This window comes from Electrophorus electricus, chromosome 2 (genome assembly GCF_013358815.1).
Source record: "Electrophorus electricus isolate fEleEle1 chromosome 2, fEleEle1.pri, whole genome shotgun sequence".
Taxonomy (NCBI): domain Eukaryota; kingdom Metazoa; phylum Chordata; class Actinopteri; order Gymnotiformes; family Gymnotidae; genus Electrophorus; species Electrophorus electricus.
In genome coordinates, this window is record NC_049536.1 from 1,839,949 (window position 1) to 1,865,396 (window position 25,448).

General features: G+C 49.0%; 1 protein-coding gene across 4 annotated transcripts in view; it reads right to left on the bottom strand.

Annotated features, from left to right (window-relative positions):
• The window catches only part of LOC113568279 (dolichyl-diphosphooligosaccharide--protein glycosyltransferase subunit STT3B-like), a 108,696-nt gene that overhangs the window by 51,953 nt on the left and 31,295 nt on the right, over positions 1 to 25,448 (bottom strand). For 3 of the 4 annotated variants that reach the window (XM_035523306.1, XM_035523303.1, XM_035523313.1), the window contains exon 2: positions 1,276 to 1,384. Coding sequence is in view for 1 of the 4 variants with exons in the window: in XM_035523303.1 (XP_035379196.1) it covers positions 1,276 to 1,384 (109 nt within the window). In the remaining 3 variants the exon portion in view is untranslated. Of the gene's footprint in view, positions 1 to 1,275; positions 1,385 to 8,413; positions 8,463 to 25,448 lie in introns of those variants that run through there. The other variant, XM_035523304.1, reaches the window with a different exon arrangement.

The window sequence follows — 25,448 nt, forward strand, 5'->3', positions numbered from 1 at the left end:
CAAGGTGCCAATCAAGAGCCTGAGTGTTTGGACGCCAGTTACACCTAAGGTAAGCCCAAGGGCAAGCTCTCTCTCCCGCTCGCTCGCTCTCTCTCTCGCCCTCTCTCTCTATCTCTGAGTGGCTTTTTCAGTCTTCAGGTGTCCATATAATTGAGTGATTAATAGCACAAAGTGTCTGTAAGAGTTGAATAAACCCCACAGGGTAGCAGTCTGAAACTGTGTAGTGGCTCCTGAGTTTCGGTGTGTGTGCTGCCTACAGACACACTACCATAACCAGAGAGCCCTATAAAGATAGAAAGATCTCCCTGGCAACAGGAGATGTCTATACTGATTAAACTGTAAAGTGGAGGTCCAATGAAAACATAAAAACTCCTCTCTAGAGGGACAGGAAAGAAGGTGAAATGATTTTTCCAGATAGGGGAGAGGGTGGAGTAATGATCACACATAGGGGAGAGGGTGGAGTAATGATCACACATAGGGGAGAGGGTGGGGTAATGATCACACAGGGGAGAGGGTGGGGTAATGATTACACATAGGGGAGAGGGTGGGGTAATGATTACACATAGGGGAGAGGGTGGAGTAATGATTACACATAGGGGAGAGGGTGGAGTAATGATCACACATAGGGGAGAGGGTGGGGTAATGATCACACAGGGGAGAGGGTGGGGTAATGATTACACATAGGGGAGAGGGTGGGGTAATGATTACACATAGGGGAGAGGGTGGGGTAATGATCACACATAGGGGAGAGGGTGGGGTAATGATTACACATAGGGGAGAGGGTGGGGTAATGATTACACATAGGGGAGAGGGTGGAGTAATGATCACACATAGGGGAGAGGGTGGAGTAATGATCACACATAGGGGAGAGGGTGGAGTAATGATCACACATAGGGGAGAGGGTGGAGTAATGATTACACAGGGGAGAGGGTGGGGTAATGATTACACATAGGGGAGAGGGTGGGGTAATGATCACACATAGGGGAGAGGGTGGAGTAATGATCACACATAGGGGAGAGGGTGGAGTAATGATTACACAGGGGAGAGGGTGGGGTAATGATTACACATAGGGGAGAGGGTGGAGTAATCATCACACATAGGGGAGAGGGTGGGGTAATGATCACACATAGGGGAGAGGGTGGAGTAATAATCACACATAGGGGAGAGGGTGGAGTAATGATCACACATAGGGGAGAGGGTGGAGTAATGATCACACATAGGGGAGAGGGTGAAGTAATGATCACACATAGGGGAGAGGGTGGAGGTCATACTCACCGTGCCCCCAACGATCCGGCCCAGTGGATACCAGGCGCGCTCGTCGAACCAGTTGAGGAACTCATAGAAGCCATTGGTGGTGAGGTGGTGTGTTGACCTGTAGTTAAACCTGCAACAGAAGACATGGACACTTCAACTTTAAAGCCTTTTATTTAGCCGTCACATACGGGGGTTTCTAAAGCACAGGAGGAACGCAGACACAAAGGCTCGGACAGTACGCGGCGTTCCACACGCCCGCGACCCTGACTGACAGCCGGCTCCCAGCTTCTTCAAACCGTCGGTAACTGGGGAGCTCGTCTTTCACACACGGCTGCACCGAGGGTTTGAAAGAGCTCACGGTGTTTGTGCTTCGCTCCGACTCCAACCTGGAAGATTTACAATCGGACGGTTCTGCCCCGCCGCTCTGCTGGGCCTGAGATACATGTAGCCCCTCAGGTGTGAGCAGCACGCCTCAGAGACGAGAGGACACGCTAAACGGAGGCACGCTCCCGCTGAACTGGGAGATAACGCCATTAGCAGAGAGAGAGAGAGACAGAGGAAGAGGCCGTGTCAGCAAAAGGCAAATGTCATGTAAATCAGGACGGGACCAAGCCCGCTCTGATCCAACCGTCTGTCACATGCAAAGCCAGAATGCCCCAGCTGCTGAATATGCAAATGAAGCGACCCAGTCCCCCTCAGCATAATTAGTACCGCATTTTACCTAATCACCATAATCCGGACGGCCATCCCACGTGTCTCGCGTGAGCCTGTGTGCTGAACACTTCCTCCCTCTGGTGAGGCGGGAGAGAGAGAGCTGTCTAAATCAGTTAGACTGACCCGCATCCTCACCACAGAACACCGTACATGTTCAGTCACGTTCCCTACACCACTCAGCCTCAACAATATCTGTTCACTGTGTGTGTGTCTGTCAGCCTGGCCGTCTGACAGGATGTCTCCCAATCTGTGTTTGTGTACGCAGGGACACAGGACTGAAAGCTGATGTTTGTATGACAGTTTTATTCCTAAACAGACTTTCATAACAACTAATGCTGACAGGGAAAAACTGTGCATTAGATTTATATGATTTGCTGTTTTTATTGGATTATTATTTCATATATTTGGTATTACATTGTTTGCATGGTTTTATGAACTCTGTTTTGGCTGTATGTTATACTCTGACTTTGTAAGGGAGAACCTTGTGCTAAGATTAGTTGCGTAACTCTCACCAGGGGTATAGGAAAGCACGTGACATGAGCATGACCAGCTCATGGTGGGCACTTCTTAGCCTACAGCGTTACTTTTAGGTAGCGAGGAATAATACACGATTGAGAAGTGACGTTCTATTTGGGGAAGGGTCTGTGTAAGGGTCTGTCTGGAGAAATGCCAGCATTTGAGAGGGGGGGGGGACTCTTTGTGGAGTTGAATGAGATCGGAGTTTATTTTTATCCATCTGTGTGTCTGTCTATCAGTACGTCTGTAGGTGTGTCGATCTGTCAGTATGTGTGTCTCCCAGTCCACGTGACAGGCACGTGATCAGTTGAGTGTCCAGTAGAGCTCCTCTCTCCCAGCATGCCCTGTGGCCACCTGCCCTCTGGGTTTCCAGCTCACACTTGCTAGACCACATTTATGAACTTAGGAAACTAAAACAGAGCAGAGACGCAGGACCCACGACATTGAACCCAGAGTGCTGAAACGGTACTGAGACTGTGTACTGAAACAGTGTACTGAGCAACTGTTCTGAGACTGTGTGCTGATCAGCTGTGTGTTGAGGAGGTGTGTGGAATTCTACAGCACATCTTTATCCTGAGCTGTAGCCTGAAGAGTCCCCGTTATGTGGGTAATGTGTGATGTAGTCCCCCTTACCAAGAAAAGGCAACAGGTAGCACTAAATGACTATCGACTTGTTCCTCTGACAACCCATTTAAAAGAGTGATGCAGGCACCATTGGTCAGCCCAGCTCCTGACCCTCCACAGGGTGCATACCAGGACGGCATCAGAGTAATGATGCAACACCCATTAGACACACATTTATTTAACTGACACTTTTATCCAAAGCAACTTACAATTATGATAACTTGTGGGTGTCAAGGGTCTTGTTCAGGGGTCCAACAGTGGGAACCTGGCTGTGGTGGGACTTGAACTAGCAACCTCCTGATTACCAGTTCAGTACTTTAAGCACCACGCCACCACCGGTTAGGAAAGTGCAGGCCTGCGTCTCAGATACAGTGGCGTGTAGTGTTAGGTCCGTTTTTTTCATCCAGTTACCCCCGAATTCAGCTATAACAGAGTCGTTTCGTCTGCAGACGTTCACAGCCGTTGGGGGCGTGTACCAGGAATGGACGGGATAACGACTACAGAGAGGGTTTTGTTAACTGGCGTAAGATGAACCATCCGCATCTTAACATCAGTAAGACTGGGTAGATGGTGGACCTTGGGAAATGCAGACCTGCCCTGTCACCAGTCAGTGAAGAGGATGTGGAGAGGATCAGTACTTACAAATACCTAGGTGTGTGTTGGAGGTAACCCATGAGGAACCAGACAACAGGTGGAATCAGGTGGTGGATTATGGGGAATGTAAACCGTGGGTGTCATGGCAGGCGTGACACTCTGATATTGGCCTTCTGCTATGGAGTGCCAGACCCACCCCAAACAGTCTGATCAAACCAATGGGGAAGCTGGCGAGCCTCCCTCTCTGGAGGTTGGACAGAGCTCTCCACACGCGATTGGCCGTGCTGGACAGAATCTTCTGTCCGTGCAAGCTACACCCAATAAACAGCGGAGCCACTCAGTGACAGACTGACATCATGTGTCATACGTCTCCCCTCTTACCTTCTGTATTTAGGCTCTATTGGGCGTCTCCTCGCTTCTCACAAGACAATAAGTTGGTTACTGTTCTGTCATTACACAATGCACAATGGACTACTGTCTGTGAAACTTTCACTGCACACTGTAGACTGAATATTGCAGCTCTTCCTGGTTACATAATCTCTCTCTACTCTTAGGTTTGACTACTTTATGCAAAATGTCCTACCACTGTTACACTGCAATTACTTTCAATCAATAGTTCCTTTCTGTCCGTCCGCCCGCCCTGTGCATCCAGTTCACACCTGTAACACCACACCAGCGACGTTAAACAACTCACGCTGGCTCGGACAGTGCTCACTAATCATTTCAAAGTTTCATCACGAACCAGACAAATATTAGTTAAGCTCCAAGCTAACTTTGGTCTGTGCTCTTCAGCGGTTCCAGGGCTTAGCTGAGGATCCTAAGTCATCAAAGCACTTACAGAAGACGTAGCTTTCCCTCACTCCCATGGTCAAGCCCACAGGTGTGCAGCGTACACACTGAGGGTACATCAGTGCACTAGTCAGGGTGCATCAGTCCACTAGTCAGGGTGCATCAGTCCACTAGTCAGGGTGCATTAGTCCTCTTGAACTGTACTCCATGTAGGCACTAGGTGAAATTATTACATTGTGTGTATGTGTGTGTGTGTCTATGTGCATATATGAGTGGGTATATGGTTGTGTGCTTTGTGTGTGTGTGTGTGTGTATGCAAGTGTATGTGTGTGGTTATATGGTTTGTGTGTGTGAGAGTGGGTATATGGTTTGTGTGTGTGTGTGTGTGTGTGTGTGTGTGTGTGTGTGTGTGTGTGTGTGTGTGTGAGGGTATATGGTTTGTGTGTGTATGTGTTAGGGTATATGTTTTGTGTGTATGTAAGTGGGTATATGGTTTGTGTGTGTGTGTGTGTGTGTGTGTGCAGTCAAGGGCACAGTATGAGCCGGAGCAAGATGACGTCAAACAAACAAACTGTATTTTCCTGAATGTGTGTGTGCATGTGTACAGATGTGTATCTCCACACACCCCTGCAGAACACACACACACACCCCACCCACAAATCCAGAACCCAGAGCAAGCCAATTAGAGAAGACAAGGGTGCTCCAACTTCAGAGGATCCTGTGGGTATTTAGTATCACACACCCCTGTCAGCCAATCAGCACTCACGCTTCAGACCAACACCTGACCAGATCACACAGGCCATAATGGCACAGCAGGGAGCCGCATGCACCCACCCACCCACACACACACAGAGTGCGTGTGCGTGTGTGTGTGTGTGTAAGTGCACGATAATGACAACAGCTCAGATTTGCTGTAATGCTTCACAGGGTCACCAGTGAGCTGTTGAGCTCCTGGCACCAGTGCAGACAGTAACAGAGACCCAAACAGGTCACGGCAGTGTGATCTGACAGTCCCAGCTTCTGCAACTAAACCCCAGAGATGCCTCGGAGCCAGAAAAAGAGAGGGAGAGAGAGAGAGAGGAGAGAGAGAGAGAGGAGAGAGGAGAGAGAATGAGACTCAGGGACAGAAACAGACGGAATAACTGTGACAGAGTTAGAGAATGAGAAAGGGAAAATGACTGAAAGAGAGAAAGCAAGAGTGACAGAGTGGTAGTGTGATTGAGAGAGAGAGAGAGAGAGGGAGAGAGAGAGATAAAGAGGAAGAGAGTGAATCCCTTATCTGTCTCTCTGTGGAAGTGCCGGGGGGGGGGGGGTGAGGTCATCCCTGTTTGAGCACAGGAGTCAAAACCAAACTCACAAAGGACATGATAACTCTGTTAGATCCGACTCCATCACCCGCCGTCCTGTTAACTAGCAGGAACTCTCCCTCACATCCGCTAAGCACCCGCACATTAAGGGTAGCAGAGATTCAAGCAGAATCATTATTCGTTTTAAATGAGCCGTCAAATTCATAACTGCTCTGAAATGAGCCAAATCTCACATTTGGATTAAAATTAAGAATGAAATGGTAAATATAGTCCAGATTCCTCTGTACAGTCTCCCTCCTCCCAGACCTGCACTGGAGTGAAGACGTACAGTCTCTGTGATCAAAGGAGGAGCTTCCAGGCCCAGGGAGTGCACACACACACACACACACACACACACACACACACACGCACCCACACTCACACACACACGCACCCACGCACTCTCACACACACACATACATACACTCTCATGCACGCACACTCACGCACGCACACACGCACGCATACATACTCACACACACACGCACTCTCACACTCACACACGCACGCATACACACTCACACTCTCACACTCACGCATACACACACACACGCACGCACGTGCATGCACAGACGCACACTCACGCACGCACACACGCGCGTACACACGCGCGTGCACACACGCCTGCACACACACACACGCACACACACACTCACACGCACACACACACTCACACGCACACACACACTCACACGCACACACACTCACACGCACCCATGCACTCTCACACACACACATACATACACTCTCATGCACGCACACTCACGCACGCACGCACGCACCCACACTCACACACGCACGCATACATACTCACACACACACGCACTCTCACACTCACACACGCACGCATACACACTCACACTCTCACACTCACACACGCACGCATACACACACACACACGCACGCACGCACGTGCATGCACAGACGCACACTCACGCACGCACACACGCGCGTACACACGCGCGTGCACACACGCCTGCACACACACACACGCACTTGCACACTCACACGCACTTGCACACTCACACGCACACACACACTCACACGCACACACACACTCACACGCACACACACGCACATGGTATTATTTTTTCAGTTTCACACATGGCAGGGGTTAGTTTCCTAGTGTTTCCCACAGTTCAAGCAAATATTCACACAGACAGCATCCTCGTGCCTCCAGGAGTGAGATGACTGAGATTAGACGCGTTTAGAACCAATAAAAATCGAATGTATTTTATTTCGGTTTAAATTTTGATGGAGCCGTACAGGAGCGTGTTAGAGCTACTGTAACCCGATGTTGGGATGTTGGCTGCATTTTCCTCTGTTCATTCAGCTTCATGCTTTTTATTCTGGAATATTTTAAACATTTGGATTCCAGTGTGTTGGGCTGTGTGTGTGCGTTGAATACTCCAGTGTGTTTTGGGTTGGGTGTGTGTTGAATGTGCCATGCTGTGCTTATGACATCACCTTCCCTCGCTAATCCAGCACAGACCAGTAACAGGGAGTCCAGTAACCAGCCCAAGTTCTTAGTCAGCACAGTCACATAGTCATGCCTCCAGCACAGTGAATCCCAGCACAGTCGACCCCCCCTTTTAAAGACTGGTTTAGATTATAAATTTATATATTTAGCACCAACCTCCATAACAAAGGAAGAAGGATTTAAACAGATCTATTTAATGCAGGAAAAGGTTTTACACTCACACTCTCACACACACATATCACCTTTCCTCCTGTTTCTCCTAAAATGTCCATACATTATACTCCACACATGCTGAACCTTACTGTGAGGTGGTGGGGGCAATTTTTAAGAATCTTTAAAAATGCAAACAAACCCCCCACCGTCTGAAGAGCCCCCCTGGCCCCGGCCAGTGCCAATCCAATCCTTTTAAGACCATTTTAGAAGGCAACTGTATGGGAGGAAAATGTCAGTGTTACACCTGAAAGCACGGAGCACTCAGTGTCTAAACACACACACACACACACACACACAGGAAAACCTGTTTGGTCTGAGCTGAGTGAGAGAGAGAGAGAGAGTAGAGTGAAATAGAGAAAGTGAAGTAGAGAGAGGAAGAGAGAGAGAGAGAGAAGGAGAAGGGGAGAGAGAAAGAGAGGGAGAGGGGGAGAGACAGAGAGAGAGAGAGAGAGAGAGAGATACATCAGAAACATATTCAAAGTGTGGTTATGTGACCTTAGTGTAATCCGTCAGACCAGAATTCTTTCATTCATTCATTCATTCATCACACTTCACTGCACACACATTAATGTTCCTAAGCACAAATGAAAGCTACACACACACACACACACTGATTTGCCCGGTTTGTGCTTGGCTGAAAGACAGCAGAAAGCTGTTTACAGTTCACCATGTGGCTTATTAAAATCATAAACCAGCAGGAATCCAGACACACACACACACACACGCACACACACGCACACACAGAAACAAAACAAACACAGCTCCAATTAAGCATATCATCCACACAATCTCATTAAATCCAACAACACAGCTTTATTAACCAAAACATTTATGAAAATAAACTGGAGAAAAGAAACGTGAGCAGCCAATGTGACAGACACACCGTTTGCGTTTAGCGTCGTCTGAATCCACTGCTAGATGTTACGTCGTTAATTTAAAACACGCTAGATGTCAGGAAGCTGCTATCACTAGAACAGCTGAAAGAGAAGACCAGTGAAGCTTGCATGATACAAGACAAAGACGCAACTGAGAGAGAGAGAGAGAGGGGGGGGGGGGGGAGAGGGAGGGAGGGGAGAGAGGGAGGGGAGGGGCGGGGAGAGAGAGGGAGGGGAGAGTGCACGAGAGAGAGAGAGGGAGGGAGGGGAGAGAGAGAGGGAGGGGGAGAGGGAGAGAGAGGGGGAGAGAGAGGGGGAGAGAGGGGGAGAGAGAGGGGGAGAGGGAGGGAGGGGGAGAGGGGGAGGGAGAGAGAGAGAGAGAGAGAGAGAGGGAGGGAGGGGAGAGAGAGAGGGAGGGGGGAGAGAGGGGGGGAGAGTGAGGGAGAGCGAGGGAGGGAGAGAGAGAGAGGGGGAGAGAGAGAGAGAGAGAGAGAGCGCGAGAGAGAGGGAGAGAGAGAGAGCGCGAGAGAGAGAGAGAGAGAGAGAGAGGGAGGGAGAGAGAGGGAGGGAGAGAGAGGGGGAGAGAGAGAGGGGGAGAGAGAGAGGGAGGGGAGAGAGAGAGAGGGAGGGAGAGAGAGGGGGAGAGAGAGAGGGAGGGGAGAGAGAGAGAGAGAGAGGGAGGGAGGGAGGGAGAGAAGGAGCATGGCAGACAGATAGATGGACAGACAGTGCGAAAGTATGAATGACTGTGGTGCTGATGTCGAGTGTGTGGGCGTGACCTGGACCGACACCCGCGAGGGAGCTGAGCAGCTGGTCATGTGTGTCTCCGACTGAAGGTCATCTACACCTGGCTTGGACCGCCTCTGCTGCTCGGAGACAGACGCTGCCTCCATGGAAACAGGAAGGACCACACAGCCGCACCCAGTCCCTAAACGTCCCAGTACACCAGTGTGGACACTACTAGGACAAAGAAGGCGGGGTTTGGCTCGGCACTCCGTGATACCCGGATATCCTGGGACCTTGGACCCGGGTTTCACAGTCACCAGCAGCAGTGAGAACAGGGGACTGAAGCATCTGGCCCAGTGAAGCCCAGACTCTCCACAGCAGAACATAGAGGAACTGTCATGGCTGACACACTAACCTGCTAACGGGTGTGGCTGGAACAGAGCTGACCATCTGCTGCCTTTATTCTCACCAGTAGAACACAGAGAGGCGGTCCTTCAGGCCCATGTGGAGCGGAGGTGGGGCATGTAGGAGGTGGGGGTTTATAGGAGGTGGGGCATGTAGGAGGTGTGGGGCGTGTAGGAGGTGCGGGGCGTGTAGGAGGTGGGGCGTGTAGGAGGCGGGGTGTGTAGGAGGCGGGGCTGAGACACCTTTCACGCAGTTTCCCTGCTTCTTTGCTTTCTCTAACCAGCTTAATAAACCACAGCAGCCACATCACAGACCACGTGAGATGATACAAAAAACTGGTCATCCAATCAAAAAACAAACTAGCGCCATGGAGACGTCAGTACGAAACACAGGCCCTGAACGCAACGACTACAAACCTGCAACCAGACCCTTAATCCTCAATACTGTCGCCTTCCAAGACATTAATTTTACTGCTGTTTGAAAAACACTCATATCTCATTACCACCCAGAGGCTCACAACTGAAAACACGTTAAAATAAAGACTGTGATTGGGCTGGAGTGTACACTTACCTGGCTGTTCCTGCAATTATCAGCCAGTCACGGGACAGCAGCACAATGCATAATATCATGCAGATACAGGCGAAGAGGCTCCGTGACTGCGTCATCAGTATAGGTCAAAGTTCAGAATAGGTCATAGGTCAGAATGACAGGCTGGTTTGAGCGTGCGACGGTCTCTGGAGTTCACCCAAACTAAACTCCCAGTGAGCGGGAGGAATGTCTAGTTGATGGGAAAGGTCAGAGAGGAACACCCAGATGGGTTCAAGCTTATGGGATCACCACGGAAACTCTAACAACCTCTTTGTGAGCAGGGTGAGCAGAAGAACAACTCAGAATGTTCACCCTGCCAAACCTCGAGGTGGATGGGCTACAACTGCAGAGGACCATGGGGAGCTCCATGCCTGGTGGAATATGGGGAGCTCCACACCTGGAGGAACACGGGGAGCTCCACACCTGGAGGAGCTCCACACCTGGAGGAACACAGGGAGCTCCACACCTGGAGGAGCTCCACACCTGGAGGAACACAGGGAGCTCCACACCTGGAGGAGCTCCACACCTGACTCTTAGGCTTCACTGGGCACAGATTAAAATGGGCAGCTGAAGACAAAAGCACTTCAGTGTGGTCTGAGGAATGTTTCTGCAGTGGGCAGACAACGGTAGGAAAGGCTGGAAGCAATGGGCCCTGTGAGCACTGTTCAGGCTGGTGGTAATGGTGATGATGGTGTTGATGGTGGTGGTGTTGATGGTGTTGATGGTGGTGATGATGGTGATGGTGGTGTTGGTAGTTGTAGTGCTGCTGGTGTTGGTGGTGGTGTTGGTATTGGTGGTGTTGGCGTTGGTGGTGGTGTGATGGTGTTGGTGGTGTTGGCAGTGATAGTGTTGGTGGTGATGGTGTTGGTGGTGTTGGCGTTGGTGTGATGGTGTAATGGTGTTGGTCATGTTGGCAGTTTCAAACAGGTCCCATCAGTGCAGGACCATAGCAGGTATAGTTCCACAGGATAGGAGCTTCACGCCATGACACATGGCTGAACTATCACAGCCATTACGTGACGTAACCGTGACAACGTGGAACACGACCTCAATGTGAGGTTGCTCGGAGAAGCAGGAGGGTGTGTTAGTGATGACACGGCGTTCCCAATCCGGCAATCAGGTTGTGGCTTCAGCACTGCTGATCTAACCACACCCCCGGACACACTTCATTAGCATATTCTAATCAGCCAAGTTTGTGTAGATTATTGTACAATAAAGTGTTTCTTGGGGGGGGGAACACACACATGAAAAATAAATGACCGTGGAAACACACACAAAAAATAAATGTCCGAAAAAGAGTCAAAAAGATTTTAACTACAATACTGCACAGGTCAGTGAAAAAACCCTATAAAAATAGCACTAAGGGTGTGTGTGTGTGTGTGTGAGTGTGTGTTTTGGTGGGTGGAATCACTACACATTCCATTTACAATACATTACTGTACAGAACCTCTTCTGGGTTTACAATGGGCCTAATTTATCATAGTGCTTCTTGCATACATGCATACGCACGCACACGCACACGCATGTGCCAGTGAGCAATGAAAGGAATAGCTCAGACTAGTGTGTCTTTCTCCTGCACTGTCTGCAGGTGTGTCAGGCTTCATGGGGCTCCTTTCTTATGGGGCCGTGATACAATGGCAACCAGACAGATGCAAATGAATCAATGATAATAAAATGACATGAGTCATCTCTCCCTCTCTCTCTCTCCACCTCCACCACGACAACGGAGATAGTACCATTAGTACCTGGAGAAACATCTCCCTACACACACAACCCACTCCATAATTACCCTTCTGAAGACCACTACACACACACACACACGCGCGCACACACACACACACACACACACACACACACACACACACACACACACCTGGACTCCACAACTATAATCTGCACAGTCCGATGCATCAGTAATGCCTATAACACATAAACCTTCAAAAGGAACCCTTCTTCAGAAGCCTGTCGTGTCCCAGGGGAAGGGTATTAGTGCCACACACCTGGTTGAGTGGCTCAGGCAGCAGACGCAATCCTGCTAGTATTAAACACTCCCAGCGTTCACTGGTGGAGTTTCAGTGGAGACAGGACGGAGACAGGACCGTGGACAGGACCGTAGACCGGACAGAGACAGGGCCGTAGACAGGGCCGTATACAGGACAGAGACAGGGCCGTGGACAGGACTATGGAGGGCTCAATCCTGAAAGAGGGGTGCCTGTCCCACTGCTGCTCCGCTGCTCCTCTCTCCCCTCCCCTCTCCTCCCCTCTCTCTCTCTCCCTCTCTCTCCACTCATGGTTCAGACGTTACCCTTGACACCTCCAGCTGGTGGTGCCCGTTGGTGTGAGTGTGTGCCGTGTCTCTGGTATCTGACACTGAGTTGAAGTGTTTGCCCTCGTCATAGTGAGTTCACACTCATCACCACAGGCTAGTGGCTAATCCACACACACACACACACACACACACACACACACACACTGCATGCACATGACAGAGCACTCTCGACACACCTGGACATCCACACACTCCGCTCTCGCTCTCTTAACAGAAACATCCTGTCCCAGTCCCACCCCCAGCTCACAGTACTCATCACACACCTCAGCTGAGAGTAAACGCGTTTCTGTAATTAATAACGCTTCAGAAGACCACTGGCAGTGTGAGGCACTCAGTGAGCGCTTTTGTAAGCGTGTCGGTCTCGCCCGGCGGCTGAAGCACCACGGATCGATTACACAGGAAAACAAACGTAGGCATCTCGTTGATCAGACTGTCACTGCAGCCAATGATGGTGTCCCGCACAAGATATTGAGGAGGCCAAAAGAACTGGAGAATAACAGACGTGTTTATGCTTCAAGCAGTTTGTCTGAACAGCCTCTGATCTGTTAGGATAAGTGCCACGGCATCAGGGGAAAGGGACACCACCAGTGAGCAGTGACCAGTGAGCAATGAACAATGAGCAATGACCAAAGAACAATGAGCAGTGACTAGTTACCAGTGACCAGAGACCAATGAACAATGACCAGTGACCAGTTAACAGTGATAAGTGACCAATGAACAATGACCAGTTACCAGTGAGCAGTGAACAATGACCAGTTACCAGTGAGCAGTGAACAATGACCAGTGACGTGTGAAGCGGTTGAGCCCACATGTGTTCTACAGGCATTCTTTGGGTGTTCTACAAGGGTTCTACAGGCATTCTTTGGGTGTTCTACAAGGGTTCTACAGGGGTTCTCACTGCAGTGTGTTCATTTCCTGCCTCTGTCACAGCTCTAAGTAGCACCTCCTTAACAAGCACCTTCACGTCTGCTGTAAAGGTCCAGACGTCTCCAGCACATCTGGTACAGCGTGGCCAGCAGCTAAGCATCTGTCCAGACCGCCTGCACGGGACTCGTTCGCTTTGTTTGTGTGTGGTGTTTTGCTCCGAACTCTCGACACAAAGAAGGGGAGGAAAGAAGATTCTTTGAGGAGGCGGAGAAGGAGCGGATAGAGAGAACGGACAATCAGGGACGTGTGAGGGGGCGGGGCAACCGCAAGGGAGCAGGGGTCATTACAGCAAGAGGGGGATTGTGGAAAAGCAGGAATTAAACCAGCACATATGGCAGTGTGATAAACAAACTACAACTAATGGAGCAGAACAAAGTTGCTTTAGGGTGTGTGTGTGCGTGTGCGTGTGTGTGTGTGTGTGTGTGTGATTGTGTGTGTGTGCGTGAGTGAGTGTGTGATTGTGTGTGTGTGCGTGAGTGAGTGTGTGTGTGAGCGTGTGCGTGCGCGCATGTGCGCGTGCGTGTGTGTGTGTGTGTGTGTGTGTGTGTGTGTGTGTGTGTGTGTGAGTAAGAGAGAATGAGAAAGCATGAGGGAAGTACAGAGGGACAGAGAGAGGGAACTTCAGAAGAACCAAACACTGCTGGATGTGTCCAGGTTCTGTGTCCCCTGCGTCTCGGTCTTCTCCTGCGTCTCGGCCCGTTTGGCCCACAGCAGGCGACAGTCTGTCCCCTGCAGGACCAACGCTTTCGCTGTCAGGATCACCCCAGCACCGTGGGAAGTGTAAGGTGTTGGAACCTTTGAACCGGTTCTGATCCAAGCAGGTCGAGTCCGTTTGCGCGGTTTCCTCACAACGCCTGACATATTACTGCAATAAAAATGGAAATATGAGCTTGAAGTTTATAGAGAGGAGAAGAGTCTGGACCCGCCCTTTTAAAAGCAGTCTTTAAACCCTACTGCACTGGCCACAACAATTGTGCCATTTTTAGTGTGTGTGTGTGTGTGTCAGGGGGTAGGGGGGTGCACACGTTTGAACTTTACTGGAAATCATTTTCAAGGTGTTTCAAGGACAACAGTTTTATAGTGAACGACAGTGACATGAGAACAAGCTCTAAAACACACACACACACACACACACACACACACACAGTGTACCCATAAAAGTTATAACATGTGAACTTTAAAAGTGGCAGTATCAGTCTACACCATGATCGGCCAAGATCCACCAAGACCATACAAACACCACCCTACAGCAGAGCCCAGACAAACATACACCACCCAACAGCGGAGCCCTAACACCACCCTACAGCAGAGCCCAGACCAGACAAACACCACCCGACAGCAGAGCTCAGACAAACACCACCCTACAGGAGAGCTCTGACAAACACCACCCTACAGCAGAGCCCAGACCTGACAAACACCACCCGACAGCAGAGCTCAGACAAACACCACCCTACAGCAGAGCCCAGACAAACACCACCCTACAGCAGAGCCCAAACAAACCACCCTACAGCAGACCCCAGAAAAATACCCTACAGTACAACCCAGACAAACACCACCCTACAGCAGAGTCCAGACAAACACCACCCTACAGCAGAGTCCAGACAAACACCACCCTACAGCAGAGTCCAGACAAACACTACCCTACAGCACAGCCCAGACACCACCCTACAAAATAGTCAAGATATAAAGCGTCAGCCTTATTTTACTGTAGGTCAAGTGATGAGATCAGAGAAACTAACACCCCCCCCCCCCCACACACACACACAAACAACACACACACCTCTGCAAACAAGACACTGAAGGAAAGTCCAAGTCTAGCAATGTCAGCTGCTTCTCTCTGTTCTCTCTGTCTGAACTCTCCTTCTCTCTGTCGAGTGGGTGTTGGAGTGCGAGTGTGTTCAGACTGCGCGAGTGCTTTTTCTAATTTCTTTCAGTACAGTGTGGTGCCTTTGTATCTTTTTAGGAGGTGACACTCTCTCGGGTAATTTGGGTGGATTAGTGCAGCTTTGCCTGCTGTTTTCTTGGGGTGCGCAGCGGTAGCCTGTGAGATAGTGACTTATTGAACCTTTAATGTGGCGTGATCACAGGCACAAAGGGTGTTTGTGTGTGTGTTTCTGCGGTGAGGCTGTGGGCCACGTGGGGACGAATACTCCCATTATTCTGTTTCCTAACAGCGGCCATGACACCGCTATGACTGATCACCGCCTTCCGCTCAGTACCGTCGTGCAGGTTACACTACAGGACAGAGAAAGCCTCCCTTCGGCTGTGCGTCCCCACGGCTGAAATGTGTCTCGCTCTTCTGGAGACATTATTTAAATGAACTCACCGTGGTATTAAAAGGATAAGATGGACACAGTGGTGGAAAGGGAGGTGCTATGGACCGTGTGTGACTAAGCGCTCAGCGATGAGATCCACACGTCTGGCCAGGAGTGTGCGTTATGCTCAAGGCTGGACTGTGGGTGATGGTTGGTCCTTTCTGCTGACCTCAGTGAGTATGGGGGACAGCCACTGCAGTTAACAGACACTAGACTGGCAGTAAGTGAGAACGCTGAACTGACATGTAGAGCCCGACGTCACGCACCATTAACAAAGATGTCAGGACTGCACAGTTTAATAGCCCTGAACACATTTAGACAACAGCATGATGTGGAAGCCGTGGGGACAGGGGACATGTTTTTCACTGCCACATGGAGGCTCACAGGACACATTCCTTGGCCTGTCAGCGTTTGTCTTTAATGGCTTCAGCACGGCAACCACAAAACTGTACACTCAGCCAAGCAAATATGCCAACATGGGTAAGGAGAGTGGGCTCTAGTGAAGGGCTCTAGTGAAGGGCTCTAGTGAAGGGCTCTAGTGAAGGGCTCTAGTGAAGGGCTCTAGTGAAGAGCTCTAGTGAAGGGCTCTAGTGAAGGGCTCTAGTGAAGGGCTCTAGTGAAGGGCTCTAGTGAAGGGCTCTAGTGAAGAGCTCTAGTGAAGGGCTCTAGTGAAGGGCTCTAGTGAAGGGCTCTAGTGAAGGGCTCTAGTGAAGGGCTCTAGTGAAGGGCTCTAGTGAAGGGCTCTAGTGAAGGGCTCTAGTGAAGGGCTCTAGTGAAGAGCTCTAGTGAAGAGCTACGACTCCATATGATTCTGAAGTCAGACTGACGTGTGTGCACACTCACACACACACACACACACTCACTCACACACACGCACACACACACTCGCACACACACTCACACACAAGGCCACGTGGAGATAATTATCACTGCACAGTGTCTCAAAGGATGAAGCTGAGGGGTTTCACAAGGAATTATTACTACCTACATATGACTGCAGTGCCTTCATATACACACACATCTAAGAGAGGGAGGGAGAGACGTTTTTGTAAATATTCCAGATGCAAACATAAAAATGCAAAACAGGGCGCTGTTCCACTCTCAATCCACACCACACCACCACCTCTCCACCCTCACACCACCTGTCTCTCCACCTCTCTATCCTCACTCTACCACACCACACCACCCTCACACCACCTGTCTCTCCACCTCTCTACCCTCAATCTACCACACCACACCACCCTCACACCACCTGTCTCTCCACCTCTCTACCCTCACTCTACCACACCACACCACCACCTCTCCACCCTCACATGACCCAGACAAGAGCAAGACAGCAAGCGTCAGCAGAGTGAACCAAATAGCACAAATAAAAACATAAACATTGAGCTGTCATTGATTGTCATTGTCATTGATCTGGAATGGTGAAAAGTCAGACATGGGTGAGACTAGTCTGGCTATAGAGACCGACTATAGAAACCAGTCTGGCAATAGAGACCAGCTATAGAGACCAGTCTGGCTATAGAAACCAGCAGACAAGAAATATTCTTCATTTATTCTTCTATTTCTTCCCATTGCAACACGGCAATGTTTAATGTGCCACTTAACAGCTTTCTGTTTCACCGACTCTACAATATTCAGTTTACGATTTTATTATTATTAATTTATTATTCTATTATATGCCAAAACCCTGAACCCCAAATGCACCAAATGTTTGTCATGCTAATAAAGCACCTTGAATTGAGCCAAACAAAGGAGAGAGAGAGAGAGAGAGAGAGAGAGAGAGAGCGAGAGAGAGAGAGAGAGAGAGAGAGAGAGTGAGGGAGAGAGAGAGAGAGAGAGGGAGCGAGAGAGAGAGAGAGAGAGAGAGAGGGAGTTAGAGAGAGAGAGAGAGAGAGAGAGAGAGAGAGAGAGAGAGCAGTAGATATGTGCTGGTATTCACTTAGTGTTTTTGTTTGTTTACAGTGAGGCATAAAGGAAATCAGGATGAAGAGATTAAGGAGACACCAGACATCTTAATATGAAGGGCTGAGGTTAACACCACCGCCGGCCAACCACAAGAAGAGTCGGCAAAGCTAAACAGACTAACATGGAGGACAGTGGAAAAATATTCAGGACAGAGCACAGACAGCGTCAGACTAGAGAACAAGAGAAAGAGTGATTTAAAAGAGACAGCCCTTCATTTAGGAGTTGAAATGAACTCCAGAAGCTAAGTTGCTAAAGCTAGATTTAGCACTGTCAGCTGACTAGTGATCGTTTACACAGTCGGAGGGGCGGAGCCTCAACAGACCAACCGTCAGCCTTCCTGACACCATCACAGCAAGACTGCCAGGAAAACGCTTAAAACTACAGAGAGGTCCCAGAGTCCTGGAGAGCAAACAACATGACACTGCACTAAAAACATAGAATCCGGACCACTGCTGTGTCCCACTTAGAGAGAGAGAGGGAGAGAGGGAGAGGGAGAGAGAGAGGGGGGGAGAGAGAGAGAAAGAGAGAGAGAGAGAGCAAGAGAGAGAGGGGGGGAGGGAGGGAGAGAGAGAAAGAGAGGGAGAAAGAGGGAGAGAGAGAGGGGGGGAGAGAGAGAGAGTGAATAGACAGTAGATATTTCTTACTTAATGAAACACAAAATAAACCACACACACACACACCCTTACTGTGGGTGAATGACACAGCTCACTACACCAATACCTACAGAAAAGGTCTACTGATAATGACATCACTCACCATCATCCTGCGAGGGGTTACGCAGGGGTTACGGTGGGATTGCAGAGACTCTCTAAAGTTTAATGAGTGTCCTATATTATCTTAGTCCAAGGGAATAAAATCAGCAAATCATTACCGGTACTGTCCACACAGACCGGTCTTCTAATCCTTACTGTCCACACAGACCTGTCTTCTAATAGCTAATGTCCACACAGACCTGTCTTCTAATCCTTACTGTCCATACACACCTGTCTTCTAATAGCTAATGTCCACACAGACCTGTCTTCTAATAGCTAATGTCCACACAGACCTGTCTTCTAATCCTTACTGTCCACACAGACCTGTCTTCTAATCCTTACTGTCCACACAGACCTGTCTTCTAATCCTTACTGTCCACACACACCTGTCTTCTAATCCTTACTGTCCACACACACCTGTCTTCTAATAGCTAATGTCCACACAGACCTGTCTTCTAATCCTTACTGTCCACACAGACCTGTCTTCTAATAGCTAATGTCCACACAGACCTGTCTTCTAATAGCTAATGTCCACACAGACCTGTCTTCTAATAGCTAATGTCCACACAGACCTGTCTTCTAATAGCTAATGTCCACACAGACCTGTCTTCTAATCCTTACTGTCCACACAGACCTCTTTTCTTGATGTCCAAGCAAAGCTGTTTGCAAGTCTCTCTCAGCCGCCTCCGCAAGTCACCCAGAACAGACGTGTGCCAGAGGTCGCCTCTCCAACAGTGTAGCCAAAAACCAAAGCACAGTAAAGAAAATCGTTTGAAAAAAAGGGAATCGAAATTTAAAAGGGTGTTGGATCCTCCCCCATGTCTCTTCCAGGGGTCTTTTATGTGCAGTGCAAGGGTCATACCAGGCAGTTCAGACTGCTGCGTTATTTACTGCTCAGCTGTGCCGTTTCAAGACGTTTTGCATAACATGCAACTTTAAGATTTTTTGTTTTGGAATAAATTTTTCAATCCTCAGACAAACCAATGGTCCCTCTTCATCTAAAATAAGAGAGAGAGAGAGAGAGTGTGTGTGTGTAAGAGAGAGAGAGAGAGAGAGAGTGTGTGTGTGTAAGACAGAGAGAGAGTGTTCAGTGTGATGCTTGCGGTACCATTTAACGATGGCCTCTGAGTAATGATGTTTTTGGAAACCAGCCGCTGTGTAGTCGAGCCATTTAATCCAGCTCAGAGGATTTAAGATTTCTTTAACACAAAAAAACATAAAAAAATAATCTCTATCTCAGGATCAAAGATGGTATGAAAACATGAAAAGGTGTGTGTTTGTTAGACGGCTGTTCTGTGTGCACGGATCATGGGCAGACCTACAGCCATTACAGAGATGTGTAAAGCCGCGCATGCTGACCTCACGTCCACACTGCAACATGCTGACCAAAACTACAGGAGCCTTCATATACGTGCTGGAGAAGTGCTGTCATGGTTTCCCCCTCTAACATCGCGGCTGCCGTGGCGCTAGTCTCCTCGTGTCTGTGGTTTCCTATCGTTCCTGGCCCCGCCCCTTGTTTCTACTTTGTTCCCAACCTTGATTTACTTCACCTGGTTCTTGTTTATACACACACTGGATTCTCCCCCCATGTCTGTCCTTGTTTTGTTCTTTATTCAGTCAGACATGTTGTGTCTAACCTCTAACCGCTTGTCTGTCCTGGACCACTGCAGGACCACGTCTGTAGATCTGTCCAACATAAACATGTCTGCGTCCCACTTCACTTCTCATCAGGTGTTACTGGGCCGTGAAGGGAGAGACGTTACCTCAGACAGCCATGCCAGCCCTAAGGAAAGAGATTCCTCTCTCCTTAAGCCCTGTGGAGACACTGACTAGACCAGCAGGGCGTTGGCCGCTAGGAGGTGTTAGGATTGTAGATGTTGTCTCTCAGGAGGACAAGGAGACCACAAACACTATTGCAGTCTGCTCAGGGAAATCCCATCAGCCCAGGGAACATGGAAATCAAACATAGACCTTTAGAGGAACCTTCTCAGCTAATGTTTGATGGGGCCATGGCTGTACCTCCAACCTTAGCCAACCACACCCTACACATGACATAGACATGTACCTCCAACCTTAGCCAACCACACCCTACACGACGTAGACCTGTACCTCCAACCTTAGCCAACCACACACTACACATAACATAGACCTGTACCTCACACCTTAACCAACCACACCCTACACATGACATAGACCTGTACCTCCAACCTTAGCCAACCACACCCTACACATGACATAGACATGTACCTCCAACCTTAGCCAACCACACCCTACACGACATAGACCTGTACCTCCAACCTTAGCCAACCACACACTACACATAACATAGACCTGTACCTCACACCTTAACCAACCACACCCTACACATGACATAGACCTGTACCTCCAACCTTAGCCAACCACACCCTACACGACGTAGACCTGTACCTCCAACCTTAGCCAACCACACATGATGTAGACCTGTACCTCACACCTTAACCAACCACACCCTACACATGACATAGACCTGTACCTCCAACCTTAGCCAACCACACATGACGTACCGGTTTTTTACGCTTTATTCACAATTTTAGCACCTTTTTTTGAGCACTTCAAAGGCTCTTGAAACTGAACGAGAATCCGTGTCATTCAGCATAAGACTGACGCATTCGCAATGAACAGCTGATAAGGGCAAAATCTGAATGAAAATCCCTGCGCCAGATAGCAGGGCTGAGACTAAATACACAGAGGCTCAGAGAGAGAATGCTTTCCGAATTTGGCTCATAGCGTGAAACAGGCGAAAACCACCCAGATGCCTCGGGTCCCATAGTCGACCGAGTACACCGGACGCTGCTCGGGGTGGTGAGGCGGAGAACCTCCACCCTTTTGCCTGTGCTCATGGATGGAAAATAAACCCCTCCGCCCTACCTGTGTCTACCAGGGTCATTAGCAATATTACCTAGTCAGTGCCCTGATCAATAACACTGAGTATAATGTATGAAATTATAAACGGCTCCGCATATCCCTGTGAAGACAGACCTCAGGTGCACTCTACATTATTACAATGCCCTCTTAGTGACCAGCCATTTAATAATAAGGAAGTGACCTGTTTTCCCACGACGCAGGCTGAGGATGTGCCATCTGCATACCGCGTATCACGATTGCCCACAATATGACAGTTTATATTATTTTGACCAGAATTATTGATTCCTGACCCAGAGATCAGGAACATCTGAAATCAGATGGATAACAAAGATCAGGATTTATCAGATGGCTCATTTAAATAATGCCAACACTATGATACCGACTCACAAACAGGATGCAATAGAGTGTAGACCTATCGGGGTGGTTAACAGGTGTTGTGGGGGTCAAACCCATGGAGGCATGGTTTCCCAGCTGAGCATTCCGAGCAGACAGGTAAAATTCACTTTTCCACCGAACCACAGAGTTTACAAAACATCTCAGTCTGCAGGTCCCCACACGTGTCAAAGATCATATTACACATGCGCACACTTAAAGCCTCTGGGTGTGTTTCCCGTGCAGAACTCAGGACTCTCTAGCACCCCCGGGGGTGAGTGGTGAGAAAGCCTGGCTCCTGTGTGTGTGTGTGTGTGTGTGTGTGTGTGTGTGTGTGTGTGTGTGTGTGTGTGTGTGGGTGGTTGTGTGAGTGCAGGTGAGAGACAGAGACAAATAGAGAGAGAGCGAGGGGGGGGGAATAGTGGTCTTTCTTCAGCTGCTGCCAGAATCCAGTTCCTTGGTCTTCTCTTATTCGTTTTAGTACAGCAGCATGCAACATTCAGAACACACACACACACACACACACACACAACCACACACACACACACACACACACACACACACACACACACACACACACACACACACACACAACCACACACCTCCCTTTCTGCTGGAATTTTATCAGGGTGAGAAACTCAGAACCTCCTCATCCTTGTCTCCCGCGTCCCCCGCCCTCTCTGCCTTTTCCTGTCATATATCTGTCTGTTTCTCTCCGTCTCCCTCTCTGTCCGTGGGGTGTGTGTTGAGTGTGTTCTTGTCTTCTCTCTTCCTTTCATGCCAAGGTCACTGGTAGCAGCTCAGATCCATGAGCAGAAAGACTGTGGCTTGGCATCTCAGCCTGGCATTAGCTGATTGTTGTCTGGAGCAGTGCAGTGCTGTGTGGGGTTTTGGGTGGATGACTGTAGTTTAGCTGTAGGAGCGGTGGGGTTTTGGGTGGATGACTGTAGTTTATCTGTAGGAGCGGTGGGGTATTGGGTGGATGATTGTAGTTTATCTGCATGAGCGGTGGGGTGTTGGGTGGATGATTGTAGCTTAGTTGTAGGAGCGGTGGGGTTTTGGGTGGATGACTGTAGTTTATCTGTAGGAGCGGTGGGGTTTTGGGTGGATGACTGTAGTTTATCTGTAGGAGCGGTGGGGTATTGGGTGGATGATTGTAGTTTATCTGCATGAGCGGTGGGGTGTTGGGTGGATGATTGTAGCTTAGTTGTAGGAGCGGTGGGGTGTTGGGTGGATGATTGTAGTTTAGTTGTAGGAGCGGTGGGGTGTTGGGTGGATGACTAGTTTAGTTGTAGGAGCAGTGGGGTGTTGTGTGGATGATTGTAGTTTAGTTGCAGGAGCGGTGAGGTGTTGGGTGGATGACTGTAGTTTAGCTGTAGGAGCAGTGGGGTGTTGGGTGGATGACTGTAGTTTAGTTGTAGGAGTGGTGGGGTGTTGGGTGGATGACTGTAGTTTATTGCTCCTATACTGACTAACTATACTAGTACTTATTGTAGGGTATTGTGTATTACACTGATGTCGTTTAACAAACTCAAGCACTTATTGTTTATTGCACTTATCATTGTCTAGGACAGAGCTCAGCAGTGATCCCAGTATTTTAATTCATTGTTATGCTGGAATTTAGTAACCTCCCACTGATGGAGACACCCCCTCCACACAGCACAACACTGCTGCTTAAACAGGCCCCTTCAGGAAGTTACTACATTAAACACTGATGCTGATGTCCTTAATCTGTCTTTCACAATTAAAATGGATCATTCACTGCATGTTTTCTCACACACACACAAAGGCCCGCCACAGTGACCGGGCCGACAGGTGAAGGAATAGGCGCAGGAATCACAGTGTGGGACTGTTTCACGGAATATAGGGAATACAGAGAATATAGAGAATACAGAGAATATAGGGAACATAGCTCAACACAGCCACAGCTTCCTACAGGGGAGGACTGTTTTCCCCGATTAGTTTGTTGAGTTGGTGAAGGTTACTTAGACATCTGGGAGAGAAATGAGTTGGAGTGAGATGGGAGAGAACTACAGTACACTGGAGTGTTTATGGAGTGAGATGGGAGAGAACTACAGTACACTGGAGTGTTTATGGAGTGAGATGGGAGAGAACTACAGTACACTGGAGTGTTTATGGAGTGAGATGGGAGAGAACTACAGTACACTGGAGTGTTTATGGAGTGAGATGGGAGAGAACTACAGTACACTGGAGTGTTTATGGAGTGAGATGGGACAGAACTACAGCGCAACACACTGCAGTGTTTTCTAAAGTATTTTTGCCACGGTGCTCCTAGCAGGCGGTGGAGGGACATTTGATTGAAGGTCCAGTAAAATATCAAAAGACTTTGCACAGCAGGAGTCCTGAGGGAGCGTTGTCTGTTTCTTAAGAAACTTTTTTCATAGCCAAGCCACAACTTTCACCCATAGCCAAGGGTGAAATGGAAAAGAATTTATTTTTATTTACTTTAGTCGCACAGGCAGTGCATTACACGGGGGGCATCCAGAGTCTGATTTGACCTTATGGAGTATTTTGGATCATTTGATCCTAGGGGATGTCTTCTGCCATTTTTTTCGAGCGTGCTGATTGTACTTCCATTCAAAGCTGGTTTATTATTGTATGTCTTGCATAAAACATATTTGTCCTCTTTAAAATGTTCCCTTGCTTCTCGTCCAGGATTCAGATTTAAGTCTTAAATTCACACTTTTTGCCGCTGTGTAAAAGGTAGCGGTTCAGCATAGCACAGGTGCAATTCAAACAGGTTTGTGTACAGTACAGGCTCAGTGTTACAAAGGACATTGCTCATATGATTAAAATATCTGAGACTGAGGTGGTGGAGGTTCAGGCTTTAGAGCACAGGGAACCAGGGCAGGCCCAGGCACTAGCAGCTAGGAGGAGGTATTAGTGGGTGTGACGCCTGGCCACCCTCTTAGCGTCTGTTTTATGATTTCTCTCTGTCCTATCTTTGTTTTTCATTTACTTCCTTGTTCCACTGCTTGGTTTCGTTTTCTCTGCCCCTCGCCTGTTCAGTCCAGTTTCTCCCTGTTATGTTCCCCTGAGCCTGTTTAGTGTCTGGTGGTCTTGGTTATTTAAGCCCTGTGTTTCTGTCTTCTGGTTGTTGGTTATGGTGGTAAGTTATGTTCTTCTGTCAGGTTTGCTTTCTACTCGTGTTACTTTACTCTCAGTGTTACCCCTTTGCTTCTGTTTGTTTTACCATTCCTGTTCGTGTTTCCTCATTTAATAAACCTCCTCCTGCATTTGCGTTCTACCTCTGCCTGTTCCTGGTGGGATCATAACAGTGGATGAGCTGGGGTCGAGGGTACGGGGTGATAAGAGTCTACATATAAGTGTTTTTGCACCTCGGGGGCAGGCTGCCATCAGGGGGAGGATGGTAGAGATGTTTCCAGAGCTCCGAAGCTGTGATGCCACGGAGGTCAGAGGTCGGAGCCTCGGGCGCCCTCGAAGGTGAATAAGGAACAGGAATGTGCATCAAATGCAGAGAATGTGCAGAAGTTACACCAAGCACTACGACGCATGCGAAACGAAAACGCTCTGGTCATTGATGGTCTCCCGTAGCCTTTCCGAGTCTTTCTGGGGCGTAACTGGAGATGACCGGAGGACAACTACCCCTCAGCGTACCCCATCACCCACAAAGGCAGACCTTACTGAGGTGTAGCACAGGAGGCCCAAGGAGGCCCTTGGAGCTCACTACAAGGTCTGGTGATCAGGTTCTGAACACAGTGATGACCCTGACTGG